The sequence below is a fragment of the Sphaeramia orbicularis genome, chromosome 7, assembly GCF_902148855.1.
Source record: "Sphaeramia orbicularis chromosome 7, fSphaOr1.1, whole genome shotgun sequence".
Taxonomy (NCBI): domain Eukaryota; kingdom Metazoa; phylum Chordata; class Actinopteri; order Kurtiformes; family Apogonidae; genus Sphaeramia; species Sphaeramia orbicularis.
The window spans coordinates 21,083,997-21,106,955 of record NC_043963.1 but is presented as its reverse complement, the minus strand read 5'-3'; the positions used below and the strand labels follow the sequence as shown (position 1 = coordinate 21,106,955).

The window sequence follows — 22,959 nt, the reverse complement described above, 5'->3', positions numbered from 1 at the left end:
CTCACATGTACGTTACACACACAATGAAACACACACACACACACACACACACCCTCACACACACACACACACACACACACACACACTGTTGATACAGAGATCAGGGAGCGATTGTGATACTGAATGTACCAAAGAAGGAGGAGGAGGAAGGAAGGACATGGAGTAGATGATTGTGCCACCAGAGCCAGGAAGATTGTAACACCTTAGCAACAAACAAGCCAAGCCTCCTACTGAGGAGGAGCCACACCAAGCCGCACACACACACATACACACACACACATACACACTCTCCACTAGACAGCTGAAGACAGATGGATGATTTATAAAACTATTCTGTCCACTGTAAATGAGACAGGGAACAGACACTTGGAAAACATTTCCTGCTCGAGTGCCTTTTTCCCTCCACAAATACATCCATCTGTCTTTTTTACTGTCATTCCTCACCTATCCCTCCTTATTTACCCACCCTGCAGCTGATCTTTTCTCCTGTGGTCCCCCCACACCTCATTTAATCGGTCCGGCTTGTATGCATTGCTGCTTTACCACCAGCCTTTACCCACTGCCTCCCCCTCCTCTCCTGCACGAAGAGAGAAACATGGAGGGGAGGGGACACAAGTGGGGATGGGAGGGATGAGCAATAAAGAGAAGGGACCCTGCACAGTCTGAGGGAAGCAGTCAGAGGAAGGGAGAGAGAAAATAAAGGAGCGAAATGGATACAAGAGAAGCAGGATCGTCCTGCGCTCTATGGATTGCATATTGAAACAAGGAGGGGCATGTAGAGGGAGGGACATTGGAGATTCCAGTCGGTGTGTTTGTATGAGGAGAGAGAGACGCAGAGTGTGAGAGAGAGGAGCTGTGCATGTGTGAGTATGTGTGTGTGATGAGCTGTGGACTCGTTGAACCTGTGCAATAGTGTCTCTATCAGAAGCCAGTCTTGTTTGAGCAGCGACTCGCCTCAGCGCCTCTTCTGTGCCAGTGCCGGTGCTGTGTTGCCATGCTCAATGCCTGATGCGCTCAGAGGACACAGGCAACCCGGGAGACAGCAAGAGGGGCGTGATGGCCGGACGCACCCTGACTCGGTCATGCATCTCCAGATATCTGCCTGAGCTTCTGTTGGATTCTCCTCCTGATCCCCTTCAGCCCTCATCAGTGTCCTTCCTGTGTGTCTCCTGGAGACTGCCTGCCTTCCTGCTGCCGCGCTCTCTGAATGGATGCTGCTGTCAAAACACATGTGTGGCTTACATTGAGAGCCCATGATCTGGACTGGACTGCATGCAGCTCTGGGTATACTGTGACATGCTGCTTTGGGAATCAGGAAACTGATGCATTTTTAAAGACTTTACCTTTTTAATTTACAGCTTCTGTTCATGATCACATTCTTGATGACGTATGATGCGGGGCAGTTGTTTTTCTGAATTGAACCATGATTTTTGCTCTGCAACAAGAAGAATGAAGAAGGTGGTCTGAACAGCATGTTTGATGGAGATGCTGAACATGACAATAATAATTCCAATCAGGAGTGCAGCTTCTTTCAAGATGATGAAGATTTATTTGCTTCAGTAGCTGCATACATATGCAGTGGATAGATTGTAGCTGGGTGTTTTCTAGGAACAAAAGAGCAGCTTGGACTGCACTGACAGTGTGCTGAAGGAAGAGTGGATTCCTTTTCTGTATTCCAGAAAATATTTAATTGCAGTCAGTGAACAAATCTGTGGCTGAAATCAAAATACAAAAAACAGAAATAGGGATTTGGGGAATGGATGAAACCAAAAATCCCTTTGCTGTTGTATCTTCCAAGGAGAAACTTAATCTCCCTCCATGTAAGTTTTCAGTCTCTGTCGTGCTGTCAGATTCTTTTACATCTCAACACGCTGGCAAACTGTCAGTTCATGTCGCTCTGTCTGGTTTCATTCATCTACTGTGTGTCTACTGAACCCTGACCACATGAGTGGAGGCGGCGCCCTGCAGCAACGCACCACCTACCTCATCTCCCTCACCCTGGTCAAAGTAGAGGCCGTGGAGGAGAATGGAGGGGAGGCCAAGAACAGCAGCCAGAGGAAAGAGGTGGAAGCTGGTAAAGGGGCCGAACCTGGTGGACGACCAGGAGAAGAAGAGGCCGGGGCTGAAGGTGGAACCCCTGAAGGAGCTGAGAATGGAGCTGGAGTGTTCCCTGGGAAAGCAAACACTGATGAAGATGCTGCTAATATTAAAGGCAAGTTAACTGAACTCAAGGATGGAGAGAAGAAGCCCCTTAGCCCTTTCAAAGACAAGCTGCCCTCTACTGTTGATGTTCCAACTAAAGGAAGTGAAAAGCCACCATGCAACCTCTCAATCCCCCTCCCTACTGAGAGGACTACGATTCAGAAGACAAAGTCCGAAGATGTAGACTTGACAAAAGGGCCTAGCACCTCAGAAGCAAAGCAATGCAGGTCTCCATCCTTAACCACCACTCCACCAGCAGAGGTGGTCGAGCCCAGTCGCACCCCGACGAGGACCAGCCTTCCCATTCGTCCAGCTGGACAGCGTCCTGTCAGCCTGCTCAAGTCTCACAGCAGTGTGGCCTCCCGTGGTCGGGACTCCAGGGACGGCAGAGAGCGCAGCCCTACCTCAGCTCAGAGTCTGGACCGCAAGGACTGCCGCATGCCTACACGCTCACCTGGCCCCTGCAGGGCCTCTTGGGCTGAGGCAAGCAGGCCAGAAGGATGGAGAGACATACGGGATGAAGTTCAGGCTGGAATACCGCTGGACCTTGGAGGTGCAGTAATGAGAGACATTCCAAGGAAGGAAAGGCTAAAGACAGGTTCAACATCTCTACCTGCACCTGCAAACCAGGCCTCAAAACCGGCACGAAAGGGGAAAAGCCGCACTTTGGATAACAGCGATCTGAACAGCCTTTCTGAAGACCTGGGACTGGCTCGAGAAGCCCAGCATGCACAGCAGGGCCAACGAGGCTCCGCTAAGGACAGGAAGATGCTAAAGTTCATCAGTGGCATTTTCACAAAGAGCAGTTCAGGGGCAGCAGGGTCATCTTCCACAGCGCCTCCGGTCTACATACAGAGAGATTCCAGTGAAGAGGAAGGTAGGGGGGGTCACAAAAACACATATGACATCACTGTCATCATTTAAGCTCTAAATCCACCTGTCACACATTATCAAAGGCACACAGGCTCCAGGCTTATCAGACATTCTGAAGCCTCTTCATCTGTGCAAAGGCTTCCATTGAAAAAGAGTCAGGGTGGGGTTGGGTGGGGTTGATCTGTAAATGAGAACCCCACGCAGAATACATTTATAGGCTGTAATAGTGTCACGTGTCACAAGAAACATTTTCCAAAGCCATGTGCAACTGCAATTTGATGACAGATGAAGTTCTTTGATGTGAGAACTGACAATAGAATCATCTTGGACAGTCTTAATCTAATTCCCCTCAGAGCGAGGGCTGATTTCACACCACCGGAGGGGTAATCTTTGCTCTCATTCACACACACACACCCCACACATACATGCTTAAGCGATGTTCTCAGCACGGGTTTAAATCTCATAATGAAGCCAAAGGGGAGAGGAGCTGGTTGGAAGAGCTGGTGGTGGATTGCACTGCCAGAGTTTTTTTCCTGTGCTTGATTTTATTTCCATGAAGCTGCAATGGTTGAAAAGGGAAAGACATGAGGTGGTGTTTGTTCACCCACATCAAAAAGGGAAGTGTGGATCTACAGCCAATCGAGAACATTTCTAATCCTGTCTTTCATATTCCACCCACTACATGTTCTGCCACTATATGGTGCTTTTTGTTTTTTTCTTCCCTCTCTTTCCCACTCTTTGTCTTTGTCTAGTATCATTCCAATTCCAGCATGTTAGATGTATTCCTGTGGTAGTTAAAGATTTAGGATTTACATTCATTAGCTGTGACTTCCCATCATTACTTCTTCTTTTTGCTGTTTTGTCGGCTGCACCATAAAACAGTGCATCTCTTTCACAAACATGTTTGCTCAAAGAGCGAGTGTCAGCCCGTGGAATGAGAATGTCTCTGTGTGTGTGTGTGTGTGTGTGTGTGTGTGTGTGTGTATGTGTGTATCATGTATTCATTCAGTCATCGTGTATTCACACTGTTACACATGCACACTGTGGATTCACTCAAGTAGTAGGACCAGCCTCGCCGACTGCACTCACAGACATTCACCCGCGCACATACATAGACATTCACATACTGAGGGCAGGAGGAAGTGTTGCCATGGCAACCGGCAGGACTGCTGCTTCTGCTGCTGCTGCTACAGAGGCAGAACCTGATGAAACAGAGGAGTGGAGGAGGAGGCGTGGTGTGTTCATATGTATGTATGTGTGTGTGTGACCATACATTGACACAGTCTGAAAGGATTTCAAAAATATCCCCAAAAAAGAATTAAACAGTTTTAGTTTTCAGTATCAGCTACAGGCTACGTGGGGGTTGTTGCAGATCATACACAATTGGTTTGGAGCACGAAGTGTGGATAATTGGCTTTCCATGGAATCTGTGTGTCGAAGCAGCCGAAGGATCACACTGTCTGATCACTTTTGGCAACAGCCGTTGGCATATATGATCAAGCCCATAAGGAGAGCTTTTACTCACACAAACAAAGTCCATGCATGTGTGTAGATCTGTGTATATGGTAGGAGTTGCCCTTTTTCCCAGGGAGCTGCCTGCAGCGCCAGCTTGTGTGTAACCCTTTTTTTTTCTTCTCTCATCTGAAGCACATCCTGACTGGCTGCATCTGTACAATGCTGGCCATAGATTTATCAGCCGGCTCTTGTTTAATCATCGTCTGTCTTTGAAGGACACATTACACATTCACACTCAGGATAGAGGATAGTGGACACTTTATCTGTGAGAGTAGTCGTCCAAATCCTCTGTGTTTCTGTCTTCATTTAAACTCCTTGTGCTTTTGGCATTTTTTTGGTATAAGCTTTTTATGTCTCTTGCTTTTTTTTTTTTACATGTTTCCTTGGGCTCTTATTCTCTTTATTTTTTGTTTCTGTAATCTGCAGCTGGGTGTCTGGGTGTGGGCGTCACATCACAGTGGGGGCAAGCCACCTCTTTTGCCCACTAGGGACATTGACACAGCTGTGTGCAATCTGACCCTTATGTTGTGTTGCTCACACATATGCATGTTAACAAGGTTTCTCCAGTACAAACCAGTCAATGTGCGTGACTTTGCAACATGCACATCAAAACTCATCTGTCATTGTAGTTCACAGGGGAGATACCACTCAAATCCACTGACGATCTGAAATCTTTGAGTGGCAGCTGTAGTGAACCACCTACTAAAGGCCACAGTCACTTCACCATACAATTACAGCATGTAGGGGGCAAAGTGGATAATGAGTGGTGTGACTGAAACCCTGTTGTGCCTAAAGGTTGCATTCATTACAGCGACCTGCTACGCCACACGTGTGCTTATGGCGACCAGTCATGAAGCAACCGAGTGATTTATTACTGTCACGCAAACCATTATGATGGCTGCCCTTTTTAATGTACATGATCAAAATGATGAATCTCTTCGTGACTCTCTGCCTCGCTGACTGTTTGTCTCTGTCTCTCTTCAGTAAATATCGCCAACAGCCAAGAGTGGACCCTGAGTAGATCCATCCCTGAGCTTAGACTGGTGAGGCCAAAGTGTACCATTAAATAGCTGTAATAAAGACAGAAGCTTTCTCCTTGGTGATTTGTTAATCATAATTACAGCACTTGAGTAGATAATGTTTTAAAGGTTCGATGTGTGAGATTTAGGGGGTTTAGGGGGATCTAATTGTAAAAATGGATTATAATATAATTATGTTTTCAGGGATAAATAAGCACCTGAATATGAGAATAATTGTGGGGGTTTTTTGTTGGTTTTGTGTTTTTGTTACCTTAGAATGAGAAAAGGGGGGGGGGGTCTACAAAACTGGTAACAAGACAAAGTAGTATGAATGAATGTCATTATGTTATTTTTCTTCTTTTTAAGGGAATTTTGGGAAGTCTTAAAAGTGGAAAATCAGCACTGGTGAACAAATACATAACAGGCAGTTACATTGCACTCGAGAAACCTGAAGGTAAGCAAAAAAAAAGTGCGTGAATGAGGGAATTCTAGTTATAGGAGTGTAGTGCTCAAACTAAAAAACATCTGTATTCTTACTGTATTTTTACTGATTTAAATACTTGTAATTTGTAATGTAATTTGTGTACTGAATACTGAATTTCCAATTCAAGTGAAAACATCCAGAATGAACTTCATATAGCTATAGGATGCTTGTATGTGATAATAAAAATATATATTCCATTATTGTTTGACATCCTCATATAGGCCTATATATGTCATATACTGCATTTCCATTTGAGTAATTCATATATGTGGCTCCTGTGTTGCATTGTTTTGAATGTAAATATTATCTCTGTCTATTCTTCCTGCTCAGAGAGTATGGGTGGTACAGCTTGGTCTATCATATGGCTTCAGCCTCCGTCTGTCACAGTGCCACCAGCTGTGTGCTGCTGAATAACTTTGTCATTGTCCTTGTCAGGTGGCAGGTATAAAAAAGAAGTGCTGGTGGATGGACAGAGTCATTTATTACTGATCCGGGAAGAAGCTGGACCACCTGATGCACAGGTGCATCTTTGTGTTATTATGCATGTACATGTGTGTGCTCACACGAGAGAGAGAGAGAGAGAGAGAGAGAGAGAGAGAGAGAGAGAGAGAGAGAGAGAGAGAGAGAGAGAGAGAGAGAGAGAGAGAGAGAGATAACAGTGTGAGTCTAATATGTGCAGACTTCATCATCCATCAATTCTGTTGAGCTCATGTCCTCCTCCCCTTCTTCCCCCTCCAGTTCAGCAGCTGGGTTGATGCAGTGATCCTGGTCTTCAGTCTGGAGAATGAAGCCAGTTTCCAGGAGCTGTACCAGCTCTACAGTCAACTCAGTTCACACCGCACAGACATCCCAGTCATTGTGGTCGGCACCCAAGGTCAGTGCATATGTTATAGTCACATAGACTTTAAACAGCCTCCACCAATTTCACTTGACAGTCCGTATTTCTACATTATCAAATAAGTTAAAGGGGACATATTGTGCTTTATTTTATCTGATACACTGTAATGTTATAATGAGTTTATGTGACTCTATATCATCCGCCAGAGGGTAAAAGCTTTCACCCACGTCCTCCACTCTGAGAATAAGCTTTTACCCTTTGGCAGACGATAGAGTTCCTAAGGGGCAAATCGGTCATTTTTACAACTCATTTGTACCCTCTTTTATTAAAATGTAAAATAGTGAGGCCATTGTATGAGTCACAGAGGCCACAGTGACCCAAGAGACATTTTGAGGACAGACAGGTTTTGTAATATTCTGTCCTGACATTGTCCAGTGTTGCTTATTGTGTGCTGTATATATAATGTAATGCAATTTTTAAACTGTTTTACTAACAGCACTTGATTGACTGAATATACTGTATGTGTGAGTATATGAGTGTTAGTTGCAGCTACTGTACATAAATTCATGAAAAATGTCCCAATTTTTCTCTGTATTTAAAGATGGACTCTATGTGTGTAAAAATAACGCCAAAATCCCAACATCACAGGAGCTGCCATGTTGCTTATGTGATGTCATTTACAGCCAGAATCTGCACATTAGCATGTTAACCTGTTGGTTTGCAGCCATATATCTCACAGGTTCGGGACCATGATCAGAGATTACAGCTCCCAACCACCCATTTTTATCACATCACATAAATACATAAAAACAGTCTGATCAGAAAAATGATGATTTGAGGACAAACACTCTCATGAGATTTGAAAGACTTGCAGTTACTGGATTTGCATACTTTTTAGTTTGGCCAAAGTGCTGTTGAATAGATAGTGATACAGATTCCTACACTTGTGGCCAGTCCTGATCCATTCATCCTATTTTTCACAAGTCAGATATTGTAAACATTCTGATATACAATGACAATAGCAGAGAGAAAAATGACTTTGTTTGATGCCACTTCCAAAGAAACAGGGATATTTTCTTGCACAAGTATTTTATTCCTTGTTTATTCAGTGCAGGGGAAGTAAGAGGACATAGTACTGGTCTGGTCCATCCCCCACACTGATTCATGAAGCTGATGTTTCAGATGCAGGTTCATTACACAAAGCAATAACAAATATGAACAAAATGTGGTGTGTTGCCATCTTTGGGAAACATTTTTAAAAGTCTTCATATTTGTGGTCTATGATGCCAATTATGTGTGGACGACAGGTGCAAACAAAGAAAAAAGTGAAAAAATATCAGTTTTGTAAAATATCTGCATTAATGTGGGCTGGGCATGAGGACTGAGACAAACTCTTGATCTGAAAATACAAATTTCATCTCTAAGGAGGTAAAAACGAGCGAAAATATGAAGTGAATGATTATAATGATGAAATAATATTAGTAACCAGTTTAGAGTTTTATTGTTTCGTTTTGACTTGATCAATCTGCTATCATCCATCCACACAACAATCAATCCTTCTAACCAAGTCCACCTAGGAGACAGGAAGTGTACTGTTTCATATTAATGGTTAAACATCCTTGTTATTGTATTGTACACTGGAAAAAATCCAAATCTTACCAAGTGTATTTTTCTGATTTCTAGTCAAAATATCTCATCACATGTAAAATAAGAATAACTTTTCAGTGAGATAGAAGAACTTATTAGACAATAGATCTTGAAAATCTTATTTGGAGAAATCTTAGCAAGATAATTTTTACTATTTCTATTGACAGATTTTTTTGCTTGAATGAAGCAAAAAAAAAAATCTTGAATTAAGAAAAAAACAATCTGCCAATGGAACAAGTGAAAATTATCTGTTAAGATTTCTTGAAATTTTATTCTATTAATTTTTATTTATTTATTTGCCCATACAGATATAAACTAAAACAAATACATGTACATATCTCTCGGTAGAGAGGAGGGTACGAAAATGTGCAGGTGAGGTTGGAAACCCGAAAGGCTTTTAGAATGATCTCACCTTGACCTAGTTGTATTTTAAACAAAATAAAAGAATGTCATTAGCATACCTTCCATGAAGTAGAGGGATAAATAAATCACAGATAAATATATTTTCAATATGATTTTCAAGATCTGTTGCCTAAAAATAAGTTCTTATATCTTGCTGAAAAGTTACTCTTAAGGTGATTATGTCTTATTTTAAGTGTGATGAGATATTTAGACTAGAGCTGACAAAAATACAGATTTTTGCAGTGCATCATATTGTATTGCATTAATTGTAGTAAAAGTTTCAAACAAGACAAACTCTCAGCTTTTGATTTTTTTTTTTATTTTTCATTTTGCCAGTCTCATCACCATTACAGATGTCTATAAGGGTTCATAAATGTCATCTGTTGAATAAACAGCATAATAAAGAAGATAAATCAGCAGAAGAATTGGGTGGTACTCACAGGCACCATGTGCTGTTACTAGGCAGGTTTTAACAGCCTTTGTGGATGGCAGCCAATCAGCACAATGTGAGCTTTTTTTGTTTTTTTGTATGCGTGCTGCAGCGGAAATGAGGTTTAACAGTGGGGCTTCATTAGAGAAAACATAAAGATGTAGATGAAAATGAAAATGGCCAAAAATGGAATAAATAAATAAATAAATATATGGGCCTTAATATGAACATAATACTGTTTGTACCTTCCCTACATGGTGCTCTCATAATTCATTTTTTCTTAGAGGGTACAGTTTATGCTAGTCATGCAACATTACCTTACCAATTACAGCTCCCACATGTAGAATATTGACCCTAGTGTATCACCGTCCAATAAATTAACAGGACTGAATAATCCCACTCAGCAATGCTAATTAATGCAGGAAAGGTTAGCTGTCGTTAAAAACATGGTTTGTAGGGCTGCACATTGAATCAAATCACACCGTAACCCCACTCAATTATATAATCACAGAAGGTTGCAGTTTAAAGATCAAGTGTCTGTTTTAATATTTTGCATTTGGTTACATTCTGCAGAGAGTTTATGTGCAAAAAAGCTAAATTAAAGTTACTGGGTTTTTTGGGGGGGTTTTTTGTATAAATTTAAGTCTTTTAGGAAAGATATGCCGTTCAAACTGATGAGTAATGTGTGGAATTTCCTTAATAACTAAGAAAGTTGAGTCAAATTACAATGCTGTCCACAAAAACCGCAGTATGACTTTTTAAATTGTACAGTGGTCTCTTTTAGTCCAAATTTTCCACTGTGGCTGAGTTACAGGATGTTTGACACTACAACTACAGGTCTTCATCTGATACAGGAAGTAGATGTACCTAACTGATTATACCAGTAGCTACATCCTGCTGATGAAAAAAAACTACATACATACAGTTTGCAGGGCTGCTCTAAGTATCACAATGATGTCTGTGCTGTTTCACTAGATAAAATCAGCAGTACCAACCCTCGTGTGATAGAAGATCAGAGAGCAAGACAGCTGTGTATTGATGTTCGTCACTCGCTGTTCTACGAGACCTGTGCCACGTATGGGTTCAATGTCGATCGAGTGTTTTCAGAGGGTGAGTTGATTTTATCTACGCTGTCAATATCCATCAGCCCACATACACAGCAAGAACTGCTTGAAGAGGGACAAAAGTACACACTTTAGCCTTTAAATCCGTAAATAGTAATGTGTTTCAGTTACTGTTGTGTGTTTATTTCAGCTGCCCAAAAAATTGTAACTCAGAAGAAACAGGCAGCTCTGCAGGCCTGCAAGTCTCTTCCAAACTCCCCCAGTCACTCTGGAGGCTCCACACCTGGATCAGCATCGTTCCCCAGCCAGGTATCACATCTTAACTCACCTTATGAGACTATAATTTACTGATGAAGTTCTCTTTCTTAAAGGGCTTATAATGCTCCAGAAAAGAGAAAAGCATTAACATAATACTAATGAACATCAGGGTTCAGATGTTTTTACGGCTCCTCTGTTTGACTGAACAATCATCTTCTAGTCTAGACAGATATTACATAAGGCCTAATAAAAATAGTACATAAATGAATGTCACCTGATGTAGCCACGTTGGTGTTCTCTTCAGAACCGAAGTGCTGTTTCACTCTGGTTGAACAGTTCTATTTGTTCTGCTCAGAGGTTTTTTTTTTTGTGTATAAACCCTAATGTCCTGCTGTTATTTTGCATCTGAATCATTGATCAGAAATGATGACTTAAAGACCAGATTAGTTCCATGTAATGTATACATTTTCTAAAAGGATTTCTCGAGTCTTTGTAAGAAAGAGGAGGTTTGTGCTGGACTGGACAGTTTCAGTGCTTAAGAATTCTTCTGAGGTTACAGACATTACAAAGTAAAATCATCCATCACAGCAGAATCTCATTTTCAGAACCATCTTCAGGATCGTTCATCACGCCCTCTGCATCTGTCTCAGTTCCATGAGTATCACATTCCACTCGTTCACAACGATCGACGCCTGAAAAATTTATACCGTCGATCATCTCCCGCTTTTTGTGAATGTGTTTTACCCGTTTCATCTGGCAGTGTCACTTCCAGCCCATTCTCACCTTCTCCATCTCTTCCCTCACACCTCCATTCCAATCCCCGCATCCGCTCCTGACCTCTTGACCCCACCGTCCTGCCCCCACCCCCACCACCACCACCTCCTCTCAGGCCAGTAATGGCCCGAGTAGCGGCTACGCCTACTCCCTTCCCTCCACTCCGGTGGTCAGTCACAGAGAGCTGCGGGTTGCACAGGGAGAGGGGGTAAGCAGTGTCAACTCACGCTCCCTGAAGAACATCCCCAGACGGCCCTCCCTCTTCAAGGTCAGTTGTTGGCAACTGTCTGTGTCTGACACCTTTTAGTTTCCTGTCATCTCTCACTATCATTTCACTCCACTCCACTCTCTCTGACTCTCAAATCTTCTGTGACATTCTAAATAATCCCTGCTGTTGCATTCCTTTCAGAACCGAGATACAGAAAAGAAATCAGGTGATGCTAAAGGAGACCTGAGCAGCCTACGGGGCATTCCGATCAAACAGGTTTGACACACATTATTACGAATTATATACAAATCCACAATATTTATTCTTCAATTTGTCTAGAGTGCAGTAATTTCTGCCAAATTGTACTTTAGCAACAAGGTGGGAACAAAGTGAACAAAAATGCACTTGTCTGTTCATTTCGTCTTACATAAGCAGCACAGAAAAATCTGTTGTTTCATCCATTTCAACCTTTCTCAAGGGTGTTCTATTAATACTGTGCAAGTGCTTTCAGCTATTGTAGTTGAACCACACTTTCTGTTACACTTTGAAGCGATCACCTTTTGTTGTGCCATCTAAATTTAGGCAGGTGCAGTGTTGTTTGTTGTAAGTGTGTTGACCTTCCTCGTTGTTTCTGACAGAGCATCCTCTACAAGAGAAGTGGGAGTTCTTTGAATAAGGAATGGAAGAAGAAATACGTCACTCTGTCCAACAATGGCACACTGTCTTACCACTCGAGTTCCAGTGTAAGAGAACACCACAAGGCTGATCAATAGAGCAGTAAAACACAGTGCATCAGCAAACGGCTCAGGGACCTTGGGTGCACACAGAATATCTGCAGCTTTAGTTAGTCGTTACAGGCCTTATTTTTCTTAAAAAGCTCTATTATTACTTAAAACTCTCCTGGGCCATGTAGTGAAGCAGCGTCTTTGAATCTTTTTTGTGCATTTTGTCTTTACTTTGCTGAAGAGAGACAAAATACAGTCGCGGAAAAAATTATTAGACCATCAAAAGTCATCAAAAACAGTGGTTATGCAATTAAGTACTAACTCCTGTGTATATCATGTGACTAAAACAGACAGAAAAGAAAACATGGAATGCCTAAAAGCACTGTTTTTGGCAGTACAATGCCATAGCTATCAAGAAAAACATGGAAAATGGTTAGATATCAGCTCTTAAATAAAACTCTTATGAGCTATTTTTGTTGTTATCATTATATTTGTGAAAACAAATGTACCTTCAGTGGTAACAAATGTTAAAATGAACAAGAAACTGAAGAAAACAAGAGTGGTCTAATAATTTTTCCGTGACTGTATGTGACTAAAGATGACAGATTTTCACTGTTGTTTGTCAGTTATGTCTAACAGCTCTAAAATAAATCACATCATAAGAAGATTCACACATCTGAATTGACAAAATCAGGTTGTTTTAAGAGTTACATGAAGGCTCAAAGAAGTCGATTTGTTGAATTTCTATAATTTGCTAGTTCTGTGCATCTTCCCATGATGCTGCATAATCGTAATATTCAGACTTCTGTTATCTCAGCTTGCTGCTAGTATAGGTTGTCCAGAAGCAGTTTTCATGACACAGAACCTATTATCTTAATGAAATGTGTTGCAAATTCAGAGGAAAATCAGAGGATTTGTTAACTGTAGATTCCAAATTTCTGAATCTCAGGATACATATATGTGTATTTATGTTTAACATAAAAGTTAAAAAGTATATATCTTTTCTGTGAAAGCTATTAATGTAATTGCTGATAAAATTTCCCCTCACAAGAAAAACATAAGACATGAGACAGACATATTTTGCCCTTTTTTTTTTTATTTTATTGTCATATATTTTGGTGATAATCAATAAAAACAAACAGTTACTTAATTTTTCTTTATATATATATTACTAAAATAATTAGCATTTGTGCTTTGAGCTTTTTATTGTCATTGTCTTTAACACTGGTTTTCCATGTGTCTGGTTTAGTTTTGCCATATTTACGACACTTTGTTTTTTTTTTAGGATTACACACAGAACATACACGGAAAGGAGATTGACCTGCTGCGTGTGACAGTTAAAGTTCCTGGGAAACGTCCTCCAAGAGCTGTGGCTCCTGCAGGGCCCTCACCCGTCCCTCTCACCTCTGTACCTGGACTCAATGGACTGAGTAAAGAGCAGACGACGGCTGAAAACACCAGTACAGGTAACGTCTGCTGCCATGGGTAAAGCTCTATGGCAGTCTTAGTTTTATTAGTATTACTATTATAAAGCCCCATGATCATACAAAGAAATGAGCTGACACCATGTAATATGTATTAAACTGTATGATTATGCTAGGAAACTCATCACACGGTTGTGTAATTAGGATAGCAATTTATAAGTAGGAAGAGGGAGAATTCAAGAGCTCAATCAATCAAGAAATTAGAAATATAACACAAATAGAAAACAAAAAATATGTTGCATAAAATTCAGTTATGCAAGATGCAATATAGGCTGGTAAGAGAAAGTTTCTTTCAATTAAATTCCCCTAATGTGTACTTCGAAAAGAATGAATTCTTAACAAACATCAAACTTCTCATGCACATTTCCACTGAGAATTGTGTCATGCTCATCAGCACATTTAACACAAATAACTTTGAGGAACTCAACTTGTGAAGAATATAATGATACTGTGAACTAGACTGCGCAAAAGAACAGTTAAACACGGAACAAAATGTAACATCAGAAAGAACATGTCTGAAAATGGAGCTGTATCTGCCACAATAGTAGTTAATAAAATAAAACCATTTAGAAATTAGAAATAGAAATAAATGTTTCAGAAACGTTTCCATCTACAGATGAGCTAATTAAACTTACAGTTGATGGTTATACTTTCTGCAAATATGTTAAAGAATCATTAACCTAGGGATGAAATCATATTTGAGAACAATATGACAATATGCAAACACAATTTCTTGAAAAAAATTCAAAATTTTCCAAAATACAATAAAACCTCAAATGTGTTTTATTGTTAATCTGTTTAAGCCTTTGTTTTTCTGCCAAAAGGTCAGAGAAAAGATTGTCACTTTTTCAGTGATTGCTGAGGAAATATATATATTTTGATGGCTGAAACACTAGTTACTTCAGAAACTTTTCCGGAAATGTGGAAGTATTTTAAGCATTGCAGATATATTCATACATTTCATTAAGTTACATCTTATTCCTTCCATTCAGTAAAATGCCGCTTATAAATTAGTTCTAAATAATTGAATACTGCATTGCATTATAAAGATAAGGGTAAATATGGTACATTACTTGGCATCATATTTTATAAATATAAATATGTGATTCTTCCACATTATATAAATAAGATCTGCTGTTTATGAACTTCCCACTTCCTCTTTTTTCTAATCAGTTCCTCAGTTGTGTCCAAACACACTGTCGGTTGTGGATGACCGGTCCGGTGGTTTGTCTCCTCAAGGGGGAGACAGAGGACTTCAGCGCTGCGCCTCCTCATTATCCACCAAAGCACAAAGTGTTGGTATGTACAGCATGAAAACAACAGATTAGCAGCCTTCTGTAAATTAACAGTGCTGATATATATGATTCATCATTTTGCACCAAATGTCAGATGCTCTTGAAGGAACAGCTGGTCCTTTTGCTGGCAAAGACTCCGGCCAGGCGTCTCCCATGAGCGACCGGAAGAAGAACAGGAGGAAGAAGAGCATGAACCAGAAAGGAGATGCAGCCGTTGGACAAGCAGAAGGTAAATTAAAGATGCACATTTATATTTATGTTAATCTGCTTTGCATTAAATGTAACAACTCGGATGAGCAGTGAATTATACATATAGTCTGTTGATAATAGAAATATGAAAGGCACAGAAATTATTTGATGAAAAGTAAATATGACAACAGTAAAAATATGCACAATTATTCTTTTTAACTTTCTCATGAAAAATGTTATTTTAAAGCCAACTTCTATCTTCTACCTCTTTCACTTCTGTAAAAATATTTACAGAACACTGTATATCTTTCTCTGATGTTTTCTTAACTGCCTATTCTTAACACTTATGCACTTTTCTTTCTCTTTTCTTTCCTGTTCCTGTGCTTATCTCTTGCTCTGCAGCCAAACGCAAAATGTGGAAATTAAAGAGCTTTGGTAGCTTGAGAAACATTAATAAGACAGGTAACAAGTGAGGGTGACAGACTGAAACAGCTTGTGCTTTTATTAATAACACACATTGTTGTTTCTCTGTCTGCTTCCTTTTGTGCATGCTCACTGTTTTGCACCTCAATGAGTTGTGTTCACATTAATATCCATGCATTAAAAATGTTTTGTGTTTTTTTAATTGCTACTTTTTTCTTCATTGATTGTTGTTCCCATTTTTAAGCCCATTGTTTTAACTCATAGTAAATGCAAGATATTCAGAGACAAACTCATTTTTCATGTCTGTTTCTGTAGAGGAGGAGAATGCAGACTTTATTATAGTGTCATTCACGGGGCAGACGTGGCACTTCGAGGCTCAGAGTCAGGAGGAGAGGGATTCCTGGGTGACTGCAATCGAGAGCCAGATCCTGGCAAGCCTGCAATCCTGTGAGAGCGGCAGAAACAAGGTTCAGCTCTAATTATGTACATTCTGTAGTAAACACTTTGTCATTTTTGCAGACTTACTAGAGGTGTGAATCTTCACTAACACAGTGATTCAATTAGATTAAAATGCATGACAAGTATCACGTCCTCAGCTGTTAAAGGGTATGATTTCAGGCAGTCAAGGAAATATGAGCATCTTTTTATTTAGACAGCACCTTCAAAAGTCAGATTAGATGTACTATAAAATGCATATACTCATGTCTTGCCTTCATTTAAACAACAAGGTTTAGACACACAGGTTTACAACTATATATGCATTCAAGCACCATACATTTCACTATAAACTAGTTTAGTTTAGTTTAGTTTAGTTAATTCATAAAAGGTAAAACAAAAAAAAGACAGAAAAAATATGCTTTTACATTTTAGCAGAATGTCAACATTGTGAATGAAATGAGCAGAAAGAACAATCTTATATTTTTTGCCATTATATGTAATACAATTCAATATGTGCCGTCGTTCCCTTCTGTAATTTATCATTTATAACTCAACATTATTCAAAACATCATTATGTTGAACACTGTCTCAACCACCAGGTTAATTTCCAGTTATTCCTTAGTGTGTTGGATTTAATGGATTTACCATTTTGAATACATGATGCCACATGTTTTATTAAAAAAAAGTTGGGGATATTTTGTCATATAATGCATGGGATGTGGCATGGTTTTATATTAGAGTCTTGCATAGGTCAAAAATGAGCAACAACACTTTGTATTATTTTTGTGTGTGTGTGTGTGTGTGTGTGTGTGTGTGTGTGTGTGTGTGTGTGTGTGTGCGTGTGTATGTGTGTGATTAAAAAATGTGGTTTCAGTGCAAATCAATGAGGCCTAAGTCCTGCACTGAACAAAAACTATGCTATTTTTTTTCTAAAAATAAAACAAGTGACTTTATGTATTCAAAATGGCATGTAAAGGGTTAAATATCAAATTATAATTGTAGTTAATTCATCAGAATCATCAATAATCCCAAATATTCAAGTATCAATATTTAATAAATCAGGTAAATAATCTACAAGTCTTTTTGAATCACTTTGAAATCAATATGAGTATCAGTGTTGCTCACCTTAGTATGTGAATGTTACAAAACAAAAATAGAACTGCTAATATTCACTCCTCTGATGATTCAACTATGAGTTGAAGTGATAAAATTCCACACCTCCAGTAGTTTCAGATCATTTGTTACCTCATAAAATCACATGATCCAAGATTATATATACATTACTTGGCGCCTCTGATTCAATGTACATTTACATTGAGGTATTACATTGTTTGTGAATGCCTGTTTATGTGTGTGTTTATCTTTGTGTTTGTGATTATGCAGGCACGGCGGAGCAGCCAGAGTGAGGCTGTAGCACTGCAGGCCATCCGTAACGCCAAAGGCAACGGTCTGTGTGTGGACTGTGAAGCACCAAGTGAGTTCAATGGGATATGTCTAAATGAGAAATGTCTGCATCATTCCCTCCAGCTGCAGATTTGGACTTAATTCTTCCTCCAGAGTCACTCAGCCAGTTCTTTGTTGGTTCTTTACAACCATCTTACATTTGCATTGTCTGTCTTTTCTTGCAGATCCCACCTGGGCCAGTCTTAATCTGGGTGCACTCATCTGCATCGAGTGTTCAGGGATCCACCGAAACCTGGGGACTCACCTCTCTCGGGTTCGCTCGCTGGACCTGGACGACTGGCCTGGAGAGCTCACACAGGTCCTCGCTGCTATCGGGAACCACATGGCCAACAGCATCTGGGAGTGCTGCACCCAGGGCAGGACCAAACCCACCCCGAACGCAACACGGTGGGTCCATTTGAACTCAACTGAATGCACTTTATTCACTCATCACATATAGACAGTGTAACAGAGTTCGATACATTTAATGTTGTGATGAACAGACTGAGGGATAAGCAAAATTCTATTATGTGCCTGTCTACATTTATATTGTTTTGGAAATCAAAAGTAAATGTTATATTCTAATATTAAAATGTGCATCTGTATTGATAACTCATGTGGACAGGTGTTAAAAATTAGCATTTCTCCACAAGAACTTAAATCAGTGCATCTGATACTTATTCAGATTGTATGTTGCAGTTCTAATACTGCCGTTTTGTCCATGTAAATAAACAATAAATAAGTAAATAAATAAAAATAAAATAAAATAGATATTAACATTGTTCCAGAATTTATCCTAAAACCATTTTAATACATCATGTACATCTTTCATCATAATTATAATACCTTTCAGATCATACGTACTCTCTTGTACCTAAAAAAAAAAAAAGAGAAAAAAAAAACTAGTGCACGGAAGGAACTTAATTATTTGCAGGATTTTACCATTCAGCAAATCATTTGTTTAAAAAAATGCAGAAACCAGCTCTGTAACGCACTTTGACACCTTACATGAGTTACAGTCTTTATGTGTATATTATGTATGACACTGCATCTGTGTGTGTGTGTGTGTGTGTGTGTGTTTTCCAGTGAGGAACGAGAGTCTTGGATTCGGGCTAAGTATGAACAACGGGCGTTTGTTGCGCCTCTTAAACCGGCATTGAGTAACCATTTGCCAGAGGACAGTATGCCAGAGTGGCTGCTGTCTGCGGTGACTGAGAGAGATCTGCCCCGGCTGCTGCTTCTGCTGGCTCACAGCAACAAGGAACAGATCAACGCTCAACCAGCTGGGCTGCCTTCGCCGCCTCACACTGCCCTGCACGCTGCTTGTCAGCAGGGAGATGTAGTCATGACCCAGCTGCTTGTATGGGTGGGTTTCACCTCATGTTTAATACTGGCCGCTCATGTGGCACTTTTTGTAAATATGTTTAGTAGAGCGGGGGAAATAGAAGCAAACAATACAGGTAACTTTAAAGGTCATAGGTACATGGTCATGAATGTTAACATACAGCTCAGGAAATAATAAGAGACCACTTCAAAAGTCCACACACACAAACACCACTGAAAACCTCTGGAATGTGATCAAGAGGAAGATGGATGGTTCCAAACATCAAAGAAAGCCAAGCTGCTGCATTTTTGTGCCAAGAGTGGCTTAAAGCAACAAACAGTGATGTGAAACAGTGGTGGAGAACATGCCAAGACGCATAAAAGCTGGGAGTAAAAAAAAAAAAAGAAAAAAAAAGAAAAAATCAGGGTTATTCCTCCAAACACACATCTTAGTTTGTGTTGTGTCATTTAAAGATGAATATTATACCTTTTTTGAATTGCTGATTGAACCAGCTGATAGAATTAAGCAAATATTTGTTTTACTGAAACATACTATCACGCATAGTACAGAGGACCAAAATGCAGAAACACCAGTTAAACTCTTTGAACAGTTTATTAACAACCAAACTATGAAAAGACAGGGAGCAGGCAGTAGGAGAGTCAGAGAGAGGCAGTGAGTCGGGAGCCGGGGAATCCAATCTTGAACCAGGTGGGCAAAGGCTGAAGACATGGTCAGGGACAGGGACAGAAGGTGGTTCAACATCCAGGGCTCAGGCGGAGAGGCGAGGTGAAACAAAGGCAGGTCATACTGGGGGACGAGGACAGGCAGGCGAGGTCAAGCAGGCAAGCGGGGTCAAATCCAGGCGGCAGGCGGAACAGGTCAGGACAGGCTGGGTCAGGATCTGGAAACAGGCTCGGAGAATAACACTGGAGAGTACACACTAAGTGAGACAATCTGGCAAAAGGCTAAGCCAGAGAGAGACTATACGTAGGCCCCCGACTAATGAGCTGCGGCTGCGACCACAGGTGGAAAGGGTTAGGCTGATTAGCAGGAGAGGGAAAAGAGAATGAGGAGGTGTGGCCAAGGGAGAGAGAGAGGAGAAAAAAGAGCAGAGTAGATAGGGATATGACACATACTTAAATATAATAAAACCAGCGGAGTCTTTGTTTCTTCCAGAGCTGTTTAGGTTAACTTTGTGTCAGCAGTTGGGGAAGTCCTCTTCTTCTTTCAGCATGACCATGTGCCCATAGTTTGGTCTGGAGAATATGTCATGTCAAGATGTATGATAAACTGCTCAGCATCAGTGACCAGCATCACGAATGTTCCTGTGGAGCAAAACCACACAGTTCGACATTTTTAAAGGTTCAGGCTGATATTGTAGGGTATTTATGCTGGTATAAAAAGTCACAAGTTATAAAATAATGTTTATTGTGCACAAATGGGTAACACTTTATTAGAAATGTGCAAATCATATACCCAAGTAATACTTAACTACTGCATGATTTAATAAATAAGTGCAGGATATATGATAAATTCCTGCTGTTCAAAATTAACAAATTATCAAGTCACTGTAATTTCATGTGATAATTAAATGCACACTGAATAGATCATCAGCCATGGAATGTTAATTCATATCCATACATGAATGGGATTACATATATTGTTTGTTTTTTTTGTGTGTGGCCAGCATAAATCATGAAATGATGCTCTGATCTTTACAAGGTTTAATAGGTACTGACTGATTAGGGTGATTAAGGTTTGACTAGTTTGGTTTAAATTATGTAAATGAAGGGTACATTTTTAGACAGGCTCTGAAATAATATTTTATGCAACTGAAAACTAGCTAAAAAGATGCTTCATTGTGTTTCATCTATTTTACATCCAGATTACTTTAAGGTCCTTAAAAACACCTTTTTTTTTTTCAACACCAACTACCATATCAGAAAATATTTACAACCATTTTGACTGAAATTAAAATACAGTCACATGGGCCCAACCCATTCAGCACACATTCACACAGAGAGCAAAGTTAATTTACTTGACTATTATTTATGTTGTTGTTTTCAGTTTCAGTCATGCTTTTTGTAATTTTTGTAAGTTAATTATATTTCCTTACTTGACATCGACTTTCTGCACTGCTTCTCAAAACATTCTCCTGATCTGTTCTTCTCTTCCGAATAGTTCCCATTTGGAGCCATAATTGCTGTGTGTTACCTTCACTTACTATCACAGTTAATTCTTGTAACTGTTAATTTTCTTATAGTTGAACTTATAAACAGGTTGATATTGAAGGAAAAATAAAACAAAAGAGGCTAAAGTTACTTTAAATCACCTTTGAAGTGTCTCATAGAAGTAATTTAATTTGTAGTGGTATTTTGACAGTATTTTCCCCAAAGTAGTAAATGTTTACTTTATATATAAGCTTATAAGATTAAGTAAATGTCTTGCTTCTCTTTTTTCACAGTATGGAATCGATGTGAAAGTGAAAGACAGCCAGGGTCAGACTGCAATAATGCTGGCCAGAAAAACAGGAAGCAAAGGGTGCATTGATATCCTACTCCAACACGGCTGTCCTAATGAGACCTCCCCGACCACTGCCACTCCTGTCCTTTCTCGTCGTTCCAGCACTGCCAGCCTGGGACGAACCAGCTCCAGGAAGCGGGTGTCGTAGCATGGACCAGGAGAATATCACAGATTATAAACCTTTTAACAATGTGGATCCAGGCAGACCTGAATTAGAAGGGTGTAGGAAAAATAACTACGGACAGAATTATATACCATAGTACTAAGGATTTAAAAGAGTTTCCGAAGACTGAACAACATATCAAACAACTTAAAAGCAATATTCCTTCAATTTGTTGACATATTGCTGAAATACTGTGTTGTTGACCTCATTTCAAAATGACTCAAGTAGAACTTTGTAGCTGTCTACTGTAATTTTACAACAGACAGTCGAACTGCATCTGTTTCACTTCCTCCAGAAGAAGTGCAATAATCCAGCGATGATGAAAAGCAACAAGTTTTGAGCGTGGATAGAGTGAAATTTTGGAGATGACTGTATGGTCGCAGTTGTGAGAGAAGCGATAGTTGAACGAGAAGATGATGCTTTTATTCAGATTTGTTGTGACTGGACCAAAACAATTTTTTTTTCCCCCTTTGGCTTTACAAATAAAACATAAACCTACAATATGTCATGTTGTTAGTTATGTGTGCCTGTTCCAGCAGTTAAGGTCGGTTTAACCAATATAAACAGTTTTTCAGTGATGAATCAGCTCAGATAATTATGGCATTCTTAGACTAGATAAATTAATGGTTTGGAATATGAAATATGTCAGTGTTACTCTCACAGGTCAAAGATATGGCGTTTTAATATAGTGTAAATGTACCTATACTACATACTGTACTTAATGTTAAACTGTAACAAAGCCACAAATGAAAAGTCAGACTCAATTTTGTAAATGATTTCTTACTGGTAGTTTTGAAAATATGTCAGATTTGTTTTCTGTTTGGGTTTGTTTTTGTTTTGTTTGTTTGTTTGTTTGTTTTTTTCATTGTCTTTTATAATTTCTTATTCTTTTACATGTCAAGCAAGAGTAACGAGTAAGCACATGGTTTTACATTATAACATGTGTCAGCATTTTTGATTTAGGATAGCAAAGGATGAGATGAGGACAATGACATGACTCATATTCATATCACTGTTGTGCAGGTCTATCCCATACGTTTACGGTGAAATATGAACTGGTCGCAGGTGTCAGTGTTATTTTTGACACTGTGTGAATCCCTTATGAGCTAAAAGAAATGACCACAATGAAATAAACTTTTTTATTAGCATTATTATGATCATTTGTTGTGTTTTGCCTCCTCTTTGTGACTGCTGGCATGGACCTGTAGTGACTCATTCAAACAGCACGAGGCGCCATT

At 39.7% G+C, this 22,959-nt stretch overlaps 1 protein-coding gene across 3 annotated transcripts; it reads left to right on the top strand.

The window, feature by feature from the left end:
* Positions 1 to 676: 676 nt before the first annotated feature.
* agap2 (ArfGAP with GTPase domain, ankyrin repeat and PH domain 2) lies at positions 677 to 22,878 on the top strand. Of its 3 annotated transcripts, XM_030138377.1 has the most exons (19): positions 677 to 3,079; positions 5,575 to 5,633; positions 5,976 to 6,063; positions 6,529 to 6,614; positions 6,832 to 6,967; positions 10,386 to 10,520; positions 10,665 to 10,783; positions 11,622 to 11,774; positions 11,916 to 11,990; positions 12,353 to 12,457; positions 13,725 to 13,905; positions 15,097 to 15,222; positions 15,313 to 15,447; positions 15,810 to 15,869; positions 16,146 to 16,297; positions 17,652 to 17,742; positions 17,897 to 18,119; positions 18,798 to 19,077; positions 21,500 to 22,878. In XM_030138377.1, the coding sequence occupies exons 1-19, from the start codon at positions 1,945 to 1,947 to the stop codon at positions 21,704 to 21,706; spliced, it is 3,546 nt and encodes a 1,181-aa protein (XP_029994237.1). In that variant the 5' UTR covers positions 677 to 1,944; the 3' UTR covers positions 21,707 to 22,878. The 3 variants fall into 3 exon arrangements, with proteins under 3 accessions (XP_029994237.1, XP_029994239.1, XP_029994238.1); XM_030138379.1 differs by lacking the exon at positions 11,622 to 11,774; XM_030138378.1 differs by lacking the exon at positions 15,810 to 15,869.
* The last annotated feature ends 81 nt before the right edge of the window (positions 22,879 to 22,959 follow it).

Bases quoted from the DNA above. Each gene is read 5' to 3' on its own strand.
- agap2 (XM_030138377.1), top strand. From the start codon at position 1,945: ATGAGTGGAGGCGGCGCCCTGCAGCAACGCACCACCTACCTCATCTCC. The intron at 10,784-11,621 runs GTATCACATCTT...ACCTCCTCTCAG, and splicing joins CAGCATCGTTCCCCAGCCAG to GCCAGTAATGGCCCGAGTAG. The intron at 16,298-17,651 runs GTTCAGCTCTAA...GTGATTATGCAG, and splicing joins GTGAGAGCGGCAGAAACAAG to GCACGGCGGAGCAGCCAGAG.